The sequence below is a fragment of the Pangasianodon hypophthalmus genome, chromosome 24, assembly GCF_027358585.1.
Source record: "Pangasianodon hypophthalmus isolate fPanHyp1 chromosome 24, fPanHyp1.pri, whole genome shotgun sequence".
NCBI lineage: Eukaryota > Metazoa > Chordata > Actinopteri > Siluriformes > Pangasiidae > Pangasianodon > Pangasianodon hypophthalmus.
The window spans coordinates 7,235,382-7,248,427 of NC_069733.1; the positions used below are offsets into that span (position 1 = coordinate 7,235,382).

At 40.8% G+C, this 13,046-nt stretch overlaps 1 protein-coding gene across 3 annotated transcripts in view; it reads right to left on the reverse strand.

The window, feature by feature from the left end:
- The window catches only part of kiaa0825 (KIAA0825 ortholog), a 119,752-nt gene that overhangs the window by 69,394 nt on the left and 37,312 nt on the right, over positions 1-13,046 (reverse strand). For 2 of the 3 annotated variants that reach the window (XM_026931276.3, XM_026931275.3), the window contains exons 8-14: positions 12,269-12,534; positions 10,586-10,736; positions 8,752-8,942; positions 6,385-6,576; positions 6,004-6,123; positions 3,952-4,091; positions 89-268 (exon numbers count right to left, since the gene is read on the reverse strand). In XM_026931276.3, the coding sequence (XP_026787077.3) occupies positions 89-268; positions 3,952-4,091; positions 6,004-6,123; positions 6,385-6,576; positions 8,752-8,942; positions 10,586-10,736; positions 12,269-12,534 (1,240 nt within the window). The remainder of the gene's footprint in view (positions 1-88; positions 269-3,951; positions 4,092-6,003; positions 6,124-6,384; positions 6,577-8,751; positions 8,943-10,585; positions 10,737-12,268; positions 12,535-13,046) is intronic. The other variant, XM_026931278.3, reaches the window with a different exon arrangement.

Consider the following 13,046-nt stretch of genomic DNA (forward strand, 5'->3'; position numbering starts at 1 on the left):
ACTGGACGAGGCGTGAATAAGACTTAGAGCATGGACTTTGTAGCTCACTTTACTGTGCAGAGGAGAAGAGTTGCTGCTTTTTTTATACCTGCTAAACTGCAAAAGTGGTCCCATAGGTGTCTTCTGTCCAGGTAGCCCTCAAGCACTAGTGCTAGAGCCCTGGGGACATTGTTTAGGGAGGACAGGATGGCAAAAATAGCTTCCACAAACTCAGCAGCAGCTTCCTGAGCCTCAGGGGACACTTCAACCTTACTGTCCAAACACAGATCTGAAAACAGAGAAGCCAAGTAACCAGTTAACAGCATATTCTACTGTTTCCTCTTGGGTTTTGGTGATGGTGGGGGGTGATATAGAGATGGTAGTGTTTGGAAACGTAAACACGTTGAAAGATCCTGCTTTATTAACAAAGTATGAAGATGATTCAGTTACACATAGGACTGAACTACATAGTAAATTGTTGCAGAACTGCTGAGCGAAAGTACATTTAAATTACCCTCTGGACTTTCAGATTGCACAATGGAAGAAAACCCATCCTGCTCTTCATTATGGTACCTGAGAATTTAATAAATTGCTGGTACACACTTCAAGGCCATGTAAATCTAAAGCTTGGAGCACATGTAACAAAAGGCTCCATAGGAATTGTGGGTAGCCATCTGATTTTGTAGATAAACATTGTCTGACCAAGGACAGCAGAGAAAAGGGTTTTGATTTGACAGAATGTCCTTGTACAAGTCCTGTCAGTCCTACAGGCCTGGAGACAGCAGCAGTAAGATCTAGCCTTATGCCTTGCTCCAGCCAGTGTCGTTCTCCCTTGTAGGAGATGACAGGCATTTGAAAAGGTGTGTGAATGAAACACAGCACACTCTCAGCATCTTTGAGAGGCACTGTTTGCACCCTGTGACAAATGTTAGCCTGTTTTGAAATGACATGCCTAAATTACCTGCCACATTAAAGAATTTTCTTTGCACAGCTGTTTATATATTCCACAGCTTAACAGGAGCTGATGAAGAGAAGAACTGAAGGAAATTGATAATGCTTCCTTTCCTCTGTCGTAAACCAAATAAAATAAAAACAGAATATATGACAGTTTACCTGTGGCTACATAAGACCCACATAAGTCTGTCACGACATCTGAGATAAACCTTTAGGACCATTTATAAAGGCTTAGATCAACCGTCTAAGACTGCATACATCAGCTGTGATGACAAGTTGACATAAGCACTTAATTAACTGACAGATTTTTTTTTGATCACATAAGATTGTGACACTGAATTACATTAGCGCTTCATGACAACTGACTTGTGGTTAGGTGAAATTCTGATACAACAGAGTAACTGCTGAAGAGGTTACATAAGTTCCTGAAGTGATTTGAAAATAAATGCGAGCACTTCAAAAAGATGCTAAATAGTGCACTTGAAAAACACGACAACATGAAAATCTGCATTATAACATTGTTGCATAATGAATGGTTTAATACTGATACACATTAATTAAACAGTTGTACAAGAAAACCATTATTAATACGTGGTCGTGTCCAATGCTGCACTTTCTAGACATGAGAAATATTTCTTAAACAGAAGGTGCGTGGGCTAGTACCTCAGTGCTGCTGTATGGCATGTTAGAAAAACACTGCTTTTATGATGATACAATAAACAAGCTCATGCTCGATCTCCTTGGATTTTTAAACGAAATTTAAAGTTGCACACTGTTCATAAAACCACGCAGGCCTGATGCGTTACCAGATACAAAGTACAAGAGCTAGAGAGCGTTGCTCGGAAGGGGCTTAATTGGAGCCAGACATGGTCAACATTCCCTTGAAAGACTGAAAGCAAGGGTGGGCTTCGGATAGTGCTAACCACGCAGGGAGATGGTGACTCACGAGAATAACACCAAAGCAGAACTGTACATAGTGGATGACCAGGCCACTGTGTTTCTTCTTAATTAGTCGCGCCGCAGCTGTAGCACCTTGATTTACGGCTGTGTGATTCTCGCACCACAGCACTAAAGCAGGCGTCCTCAGTGCACCGCCTGGTTATTAATGAGGTCTCTATAATGTGAATTAATGTGAAAGCACAAAACAGTCTTTAAAGGTTACACTTCTCCGAGTGCAGGGAAAAGGGGAGGCAAATCTTGAAAGGTCATTCACTTTGCTCCCCCACGCCAAAATGAGTGTTTATTACAGAGTGTTATTGATTCAGTGATGATGAGGAGGGTGATAAGGGCGATGATGATGGGTGTGTAAAGCTGTGTACTCACAAAATGAGCACTCAAAGACCTCCTTGGCTTAAAGAGCCCAATTCCATCAGCGTAGTGATTGCACTCTGAATGACAGATGGATTGTGGGTAGGATAATAATTTATGGCTTACTTGCATTAAATTAGTCTAACATGTAAAACACAAACTACACCAAAGCTTTGGCAGTCAATTACACTGATATTTAAATATGAGGTGAATTAATGCTCATGAATAATATCAGTGTAATTGACTGCCAGAGATTTGGTGTAGTTTGACCAACATTTTTAACTAGTGAAGGATAATATTGGTTATGCTGGTGAATGTGTATTGACCGTCTTTATAAAAGAACCCCGTTCAGTTTATAGTGTTGTTGAGCTAGCTAGATTTTGGCTGCTTATTTAATACCTCATTTTATTCAATGCTTCATTTTGTAGAGTGAAAGTAGCTAACTAAGAAGCTAGCTGACTAGTTTTCATGTTTAGCCACTTCAGTGTCAACCGTTAGTACGATTCTTGCAAGAGAACTTTATTTAATACCTTATTTTATGTCACTGTTAGGTAGTTAGCTACAGCATTACACTTTGCTAGCATGACAGCTACTCAGTGCTAGCTAGCTTATGTCCCTTTTGTGCGTGTGTATGTGTGCGTGTGCGTGTGCATATGTGTCTGTGTGTGTGTTTATTTAAATTTGACACATGAGTAAGACAGCCATGTGCATAAGCTACAAACTTAATCACAAGTGGGATTTCAAGGGTCATTTGTACAATGCAGTGCCTTAGCATTTATAGTGTCTATTAAAAATATTTAGATATTTAAAAAGATCAGTTCTAGAAGTCCCATCAATTTTTTATACATCTAATAACATGCAACGAGGGTTACTGTCAATCACTGTCCACCTTGTAAAGTCAAACTGCTGCGTCTCTAAATGAAGATCTGTTTGTGTAGACCTGTTGTGTATTTTTTTTTTTTTTTGTTCCAGTGGGAAAACAACTCTGGAAGCGAAGTGAGTAGCTCCGCTTTTGTCTATTTTGCCTCATTTTAGCCTGGTCTTAAGTGTTCAACGCTAATCTGTCCACCCTGTTATGGGAAATGCAACAAAATGAGAATAAAATCATTATATTATAAAGCATGAAATTCATTAACTGGTTTCACTTCTATGCTAGCTTGCTCTCAGTTGCCCGCTATCTAGTGGCTACCTTTATGTCAGAATGTCCATGTTATAGTCAAAATATTAGTCATAAAGGTTTAACTAATATGACTTTTTAGAGCTTAACATGTCTCTTATGCTGAGACAAGACAACTAGGTTTTCAGAACATTTGGAGGTCTAAACGGCACCAAATACCAGGAATGACCCACAGAAGATTAACTGTGCAGTCTACTGCGGTCACCACAGGGAGTCTGATTCCGAAATGACTCCTAAATCCCGATATAGTGCACTATATATAGCGTGAAATAATTGCTTTATCACCTTTTATAGTACACTATATATCACATAGGAAGCCATGTTAGAACCATACGATAGCATGGGTGTGAAAGATGGCATTCCTCTTTCCCCTGTCAATTAAAGCGATGCTAGACTAGGCAGCATAGGGCAGTTAGCTCACTTGTCTCAGTGTACTGTGGTGTTGCATAAGAAACCGTTCTAAAAGATGCTTTAGCTTGAATTAACCAGTCTGTTAGAGCTCTTTTCTGTATGAGGTGTGGGGATACTCATACAGGAATGGGAGATCAGCAGGCGCAGCAGGAGGCAGTCATGGTGCAGTATAGCCTGCAGGAGCAGAGCCGGAGAGAAGCCAGGTCCTGAGCTCACTATGTTCAGCAGCCACAGAGCCGAGCTCTCACTTTCCACCCCACCCCTGTAACAACAGAAAGACAGAAACTAATCAGTACAGCCATCAGACAACAGACATTGTGGATCTCTCTCTCTCTCTCTGTCTCTCACACACGCACACACAGACATGCGCGCACACACACACACACACGCTTTTATCTTGTTACACTAAATACAGAATGTACTCTAGCTCAGCCCCAGGCCTTTCTTTAAATGTCTGATTCTGCTGGCTCGTATCTAATATGTTTGCTCGTTAAAGCTGTGAATGTGGAAACGAGGGGGACAGTGAACATGTTTGACAGCATGTTGAACATTTGAAAAGAATCCACATCAGGTTGTGGAAGAAATGCACAAGATTATTATTATTATTATTATTATTATTATTACTAAAAAAATTGGGTTTTTTATCTCTGAAAATCTGAAGCTTTTTTTTCCTCCTTAATTACTAACAAGTGAATAGAGGATAGACATGATAGACTGAAACAGGGCAGAGCTGCTGAATCACTAACATGAGGACAACATGGTGCAGCCTGCTGCCAGAGAGATGAACGCTGCACTTCAGTCCAGCGCAAGCGATTTATGGTGTCACGAGGCTGCAAATCCAGCAGATATAGTCCAACAGTTACAATAAATCTGAGAGCTGCACTACAGGGTCAGGTTTCTCTCTCTCACACTCACACACACATCCCAAGACTTTCTACATGTCACAACATGGTTTGATTTATCCATATTCTCCTTACTCTTTTATTATTATTTTATTAAATAATCAAAACAGGCTGTTCACCGGAGGGAAAGTTTGATTTGAGTTGCCCGGCGGCTGCATGGCCCGCCGGCTTCAGCCCCCCGCTGTAGGGCCTCTGAGAGGCTTGAACATATAGAGGCACGCAAAAACCTGACAAGGTAATAAAACTAAACTAATTTCAGTCCTTCAGGCCAATGGGAGCAGGGCTTGTGGGTGATTTGTGTGATCACAACGCTGAATGATATCACACGGGTGCAGGGGCGAGAGTGTTCGTGGAGGGTGATGTCAGACAACCTGACATTCGCCCCAGTTTCTCAGGCCTCCTATGGCTCAGATTCAGCCTTTCACACCCCAAGTGAAAAAGCACAGTGCGCATCAGCATAAAGAGCATGACCAACAGTGGCATCAGCATCTGGTCTGAATTAGCACAGTAAAGCCAGGGGGCCTGCTCGCAGGAGTAATGCACAATTTGTATGTGTACGTGTATGTATGTGTGTATGTGTGCGTGCGTGTGTGTGTGTGTGTGTGTGTGTGTGTGTGTGTGTGTGTGTGTGTGAACCACTTTTCTCTGTGCAAGCTGCAAAAGCAAATCAAATGACACACATCATGTTAATCATTATGCTCTCCAGGATGGCTTTAATTACTTTTAGTATAAATACTTTTATTTAATTATGATTGTAGAGTTTAAATATATTCATTTTTCATAAAAACACTCAATTTCGAAAGGCTGCCTATTCATTTTTGCATTGAAAACATGAAGTCCTGCTACTTAATTTATTCATTAACTTATTTTAAATCATAATTTCCTGCACATCTTGCTGATATCCTGAAGTAGTATAGCCCATCATGAGGACATTGCTTTAGCTGATTCGGCTAATACTCCTCAGGATCATTCACAGCTCTGCCAGTGGAAAACACTTTTTATATCACTTCTAAACACTGGAATGCTGTTCCAGAACGAAAGCTTTATACATGGATTACAATACAGGAAAGAATGGACCTGTTTATCATGCATGATGATACTATGATACTATGCACTTTTTTCAGCAGTTCTAGTCATTTCTATAAGTCTTATTCATAAAAAAGATGTTTTCTATGTAGAACATTGAGAAACTTTGAGATTTCAGACTCAAAAATGAAAAGTGCTATTATGAATTAGGACGTTTTAATTCCTTATATTCATGGTATCCAATACCTTAGCAGATCCAGTGGGAAGAGTGTAGGGTTTATGATATTTAGCCAAAAGGGAGTATGGCTAGTGTGTGCATCTGCTGGAGTGATGGAAGATTCTTCACTAAAACCATTCTGGAAAGTTCTAGATTACACAAAAAACACAAAGAACAAAACAGAACCAATCGTCGAGCTTGTATACACAGATTTATACCTAAAATCAATTGAAATATTTTTTAAAAATCAAAATTTCTACAGCAATGACTAAAACACTGTATCGTAATTATCCTAACATAGTATAACTGTACATACTTTCAATTTACTTATTTCCATGAGATTCAACATGAGATTCCCTCATATACATTACGTTAATATAGTATTCAGAGTAATGGTATGTCTCTGGTACCTGTAGAGCTCTGTTAGAGGAGCAGTGTGGATGACAAGCACATTCAGGAGCTGATTACACAGGCTGTGGATGATGGACACCCAGGTTCTGGAGGTTTCTGAAGGCATCTCTGGTCTGACAAGTTCCTCCATGCTGTCATACACAGACCACATCAGCTGCTCCACACACAGCAGGATGGCTGTGATATCCATCCTGAGGCAGGAGAGGATGGACACTGGGTAGACACTTGCCATGTTGAGTTAGCGTTAGAGTTTACTAGCTTCCACTGGGTCACTAGACAGCTATGTGTGCGTCACAAATTGCATAATATAATTGCATTTCCATTTGATATGTCACAGAATGGTATTATTGGTTTGAGACGTATCTCATTGGCAAATCAAAGTGAGAATGTAAATGCATATCTCATGTGACTCTGGTATAGTTTCTGATTTTGAATGGCGTGTAATAGGGAGGAGTGCTTTCGCAACTAATCTAAAGAATCAACACTTGGTACAGATTTTATACTTCCTCCATTTTCTTAAAACAACTTATTATCTTAAAACCTCCTTAAAAAATCCTATTTTTACAATAAAGCCACATTAATAATTCCCGCTCCAGAATTAAAATACATTACATATATGTGTATGTTTCCCAAACCACTGATATATTTCCACCTTGATATAAATGATTTAGGTGTTATCTACATTTCATATGTCAGCACAACCTCAGGTTCAGGAAAGGTCAGGCAAGACACCCACTTAGATCCCTTCATCAAACCTTACTTTTCATCACCATATCAGACTTCCCTCGCTTTACAATGCATTCTGTGCACATCCCTCACTCCCCCAGATGGAAAGTGAAGGAAAGAGTGATGAAGAGAGAGAGAGACAGAGAGAGAGCACAAGAAGGAGTTCAGAGGACCATCTGTGTGAAAGACTCTAAGCTCAGCCTGCACTCAGCAGCTCATAGCTGTGTGTCCTTGCAGCGATGCGCATCAGGGGAAACGTGAAACAAACCTTCCATCCATCCTCACCTTCCTCTCCACTCTTACTCTCCTTCCCTTGTTCCTCCCTACGGCCTCTCAGTGCTCTGCACTTTCTCATCGCCCGCCGGCTGGAGAAGGAGAGCGTGCTCTGGCCGAGTCTTTAACCACTTTAACTATGTGCTAATGCAGCGCACGAGCCCCCCTCGATAAGGCCCAGGCCCCATGGAGCATGACGGAGCAGGGCCCACAGCCAGGCGCTAGGGTTAGCGTGCTAACAAAGAGAGCCTGTTTGAACAAATCCGGAGCCCTGCGCAATCACTAAAACATGCAACACTGCCTGCTAAGCCTGTAGTTCCTGCTGGACAGATAGCCTAGTGTTTCGTGAGGCGCTGCAGATATGGTGAGCTGGTCGAGGTGGTGCGGATGACTGCACACAGTTAGACTGTAGCCGAGTGTGTGGTTTTCGGGTGATGGCCTTCACATTGGATTACGATCAAGCTTAGTTACATATGCAATCACAACTATAGGACATTTCCAGAGACTCAAAGCCAGAGATGACCTTAATGGAATACTCTGATTCCTTAAATTCTCAACAAAATTATTCACTGTATTTGTAGTGTATATGTGATTAATATGGATGAGAATTGTTGCCCTTTACTGAGAAAACATCCAGAAGTTTGATGTAATGAAAGGGCAGCTGGTGACTTAACATTTAAAATATCCGACAATGTAACACAAATTACTAACTACAACTGTCATGCTCTAACAATTAAGGTCTTAAGGTAAAGGATTGAGTCAGACATGAGAGAATGTATTAGGCTTTCTGTGAGATTCTGTGCTAGCCAAGCATGATCAAATCCACATAACTATGGTCTTAACACAGAAACACAAATCATTCCCATCTCTGTTTTGTTAAATTTCAACAGGAGGAGCACTTCTGATCTTTGTCTCATCTCTGATCTTTTCATTATAAAGAGCTAACCCGACGGACAAAACATAAGTATTTTGCATAAACATTTACAGGGTCTGCCCTTAGACTCCCTTTGTAAATGAGTTTCGAGTAAACAGGCTCTCTGCACTTTTCTCATTACAGTAGAACATGTTGAATTTAATATCTGTAGTAATCGCCTATACACTACAAATGGTGTCGATAAGAGATTACATTCAAAAAATGTTGGACTATTCCTTTAAAATCTGTTTTTCCTAAACAACAGTAACATCAACAATAAGAACCATTCGTTATATCTGGTCTATCTACTATCCCTGACAAGCCTGGAGACATAAAACCAGATGGTAAAACATGATCAAAAGATCTCAAATATGTCTGTGGAAGGTCATAACCATGTGTGATGAGTTTGCCAGGTGATTTTCAGGACAGTTAAGGATGACTTGCTGTCTGGTACCTGATCTGAGGGTGTCTTTTGAAGGAGGGCTGAGCTCTGGAGTATCGCTGAAGCAGGAGCTCTAGAGTCTGTGCCAACACCTGCACCAGGGTCTGCTGGGCCAACAGCGGGGAAACGGTGCTCCACAGGTCACTGCGCAAAGCTGAGAGGAAATAGTGCCACATCTGGATAGAGAAGGAACACCTTTCACCCTGTTCAGAAAGGGAGGAGGAGAGAGGGGAAGAAATAAAAAGGCAATGAAAAACAATCTGAATTTAGAGATTAAACCGCAGGAAGCATGGAAGACTGAGCAAAGACTTGAAGGGGATGATTGAGAAAGAAGAGAACAGGGGAAGGAAAGACAGAAAAAAATAACAAAAAATATGCAAAGACAAGAGGCCAGTATCTCTGAGGCTCACGTATCTCTCAGACCACCTGCACTCCACACCTGGCCCCTTCATTCCCACCGAGACACAGGGCGTATCGAAGGCCTGATCTGGAGAAAGCATCAGAACTCCTCAGAACATCACCCAACACAAACACACACACACAGCTAAAATGACAGAAACACAAACGGCTCATGCAAAGGGTTAGGTCAAGGTTGATAGCAGAGCACTGTGTGATGAGAAAAGAGTTATGGGCATTCAGAGAGAATAAGAGAGAGTCTGGGAATACAAAAAGTGATTTCCTTTGAGTCTAATTACTTTCAGGCAGAGAGGAAACAGCACTCCCGGTTCACAGTGTGACCAAACACAGATTAGTAACAGCCATGTTCAACATCTTCTAATGAGGACTGGGACGAGCTCCACTACAGCTGAGCCAAGCAAGCAGCCACTGAGAGCGGCGCATGCGAGCGCACCGGACAAGCACTCCAAGGGAGCTCTGACCCCCTGGCATGGGAGGAAGTGGATTCATGGAGGGTCAGAAGGAAAGAGAGATGGCGGGAGGAGGGAACAGGGCTCAGGGTCAACAGGGGCCCAGACACTGGCAGTCAGTCTCACACCTGCACACAGCAGGCCTGTCTGCCCTACAACCTACAAAGGTTGTGTGTGTGCTCACTGTCTGGTTAGGCCTTAATGGAGGCATACGTTTTAGGACCACCATAATGGACTGCTCCTGTACAGAGGGTCTGGTGTAATTTTGCCTTTGGTTACAGATTGGGGATGATTGTAGGAGGTCACTACAGACAATAACGTAGATTATTCTAGAAGGCACTGAAGCATTGGAAAAGACTGCTCTCACTAACTGTATGCAAATGTGACAATGTTTCCTTCTAAAAATGTTTTATACATGTGAACAATAAATACTAAAAAAGATATGATTGTGGCTCACCCATGTCTGAACATTGTGCCCTAATGCAAATACTTTCTGGTTTTAGATCACAGAACCAAATGGGGATTTCCCTTTGGGAAAAAAAAAAAGGAAAACAAGAACTGGCTCAAATGCGAACCAGCAGTCCTTGCGGTTCTAGTACTAGTCTATTTTCCAGCAAATTGAGAAACCACTGGAACAGTCACAGGGAGAGCAGTCAAAGCAATTGTATTGTTATGTGTGCAACGGCGCCATTGTTAAGTTCAACAAAAAAAATTGTTGAATGATTTTAATTTTAACCGATTGTTAAGAAAAACTAATTAAAAATGAACATAATTACAAAATATAACATAAAATATAAAAATTAAATGTATTCAATTAAATATATTTAAATATTAATTTATTATTTTTGTCATTATAATTAAATTCATATAAATAATAATTTCTTGTTATTATTCTTGTTATTAATTACACTGAACTCATTCACTACTTTCATGTAAAATAATGTAATAAAGTGTACCAGAAGTGTTTTTGCCACCTATACCTCATAAAATGACTTGTCATCTGCCCAGTAGTGACTCTCGGCATCCTGCAGTATGCTGGTGGCACACACATGGACGCAGTAGCTGGTCAGATGCTCGTGAATGGCCTCCGTCACTTCCTGACTCCTCTGGATGGGCAGCAGAGTCAGAGGCCTGCAGTCGGACACATCAAAGCCATAAGGGCCAAATTTAAGAAGGCATGCATTTCATGGGTCAAAGTGCCATTAAGTGATTAATATCAGCAAATGGCCCCGATTATTACCTGCCAATCATTCGCCACCTCTGTACTTCCTCTCCTTCTCTCTTTCCCACCATCTCTCTTACCCGCTCTCAAATCATAAGGCCACGTGTGCTGTCTGAATCAATCACTCTCTCCTATTCCATTTCTGTATTTAATTTCTCTCTTTCTCTCTCCCCTCCTCCTTCCCTTTGGCTCTTTGCAAGCTAACATCTGTTTTCGAACAAACACACATCCTTTGCAGATAAATAGTTCTGTCAGGACTCGCAGGCTCACGCAGGTCCCGCTCTGATTCTTTACAATCCAATTACGGCATTTTAGTATTTCTGGCAATGGCCTGACAATCTCCCTGACTGGGAAAAACCCGGTGGACAAACTATAAATTGAGAAGCTCCCCATCACAAATGTCTCTTGTTTTATGTACATTATGCAAAAGTTAAACTTCAATTTTCCAGAAAGAATGGTCTTTTTTTAATGTGCTGTTTTATTTATGCTTCTTGTTGTTTTTATAGTATGAAGAATTGAATAGGATTCAATGTTGAGTGCATACGTGACTTTTGAAACACTCAGTAGATGAGAGTGGAAAGGTTAAAGTCCACCTAAGGCATCTATCTAATCAATAAAATGTCTTCTTGTTTGCCCTTTCCGTTTCTCACATAGTTTACATCTCAGGTAAAATATATACTGTATACTGTACATTATTTATTGTGGTACTGTTCATTATTTATTGTGGTACTGTACATTATTTATTGTGGTAGTAAACAGTTCATTTTAACAGCGGACAACAGCAGATTCAAATCACCACAGAGATCTTTGCAGGATCAACAGCAGGACAAAAGGTCAAAATGATATTCTAGTCTGTGAAATCTGTATGCTCTCACAAAGTCACCCTGCAGATGAAATAACAACAACATCAACAGCAAAAGCTATAGTTATAAACTTCATCACATCAATGATTACACCTTTTTCTTTGTTAAACATGTTTTTTATTATTTGTCTTAGATTATGTGAAGTTCCCACCCTGTGAATGAACTGTTACTATAGAAATGATAACATATTAGAATTAGTGCTTTAATATAAACCTATTGCTCATGTTACAGCCGGAGCTACTGTCCATGCCATGTGGTTATACAAAAACAATGCACAACTTCTGACCAATCAGATTTAAGAATTTAACCATGCTGTGATATAAAATTAATTAATATATCAGTTAATTAAATTCATATATTGTCTTACATTTTGGATCAAATTTTATTTTGAATGTCTTAACACTCTATTTCATTTGTAGATTAAATTATATTCCCTATAGGATATATTTTTATAGTTCTAGCATAAGCATATTTATGAGCAACTATATTAATTCTAGTTAAACAGATTAAGAGTAAAATGGTTTGATTTTGATTGTGCATGTTCAGCATGTGTAACCTCTTTTAAAACACCTACTTACATGCGATTGGTGTCCCCTAGCTGGCTCTCATAGTAAGCCAGTCTGTGGTGGATGTAAGTGCTGGAGGCCAGTATGGTGGGAAGGTTCTTGAGGGGTGAGGAGTGAGGAACCTCCCTTGCCCTCTCATCCAGCTTGGTCAGGAGAGCCGAGGTTAGCTGGCCACACAACTCTATGTAGCAGGAGCACACAGGGAGCAGAGCATCTTCTTTACACGCCACAGCCAAAGGGAGGAGAGCATCCAACTCCTCCATCACATCTGCACAGAACTGCAGGAGGACAGCCAAGATATGCATGTAAAATACATCCAAACTACAAAAAATGACAGAAATGTATAGAATTATCCTGATCAATAAACATGGATATTGATAGTTCCATATATAAGCATGAACCGCAGAAAAACGCCTGGCCTCTAGCAGAAGTTTGAGGGTGCCCTCCCTCCCCTGTAGGTGTAGGAACACTAAAGCAGGTATGGTGATCTAAAGGTGCCATGGCAATGGTCCATTTGCGGATGCTGGCTTTGTGAGTCTGGAACCAGAGCCCTACTATCTGTGGTTTATTTCAGCAGTAGGTATGAAGAATGACCCCAGTACTCAAAGCTGATCTGAACACATAGGCAAAGCCATTCACACTTGGTGACACTGATAAGATAAGCTGGTCCAGGTATCCGACTGCCAGGACTGGTGTGACGATCAGCTCCCTTACAGAGGCAGCAACATCTACAAATTGCAGGGACTGCTCCAATGCTAGCAGCAAAATAGCTAATGTATTACCAGTGCAT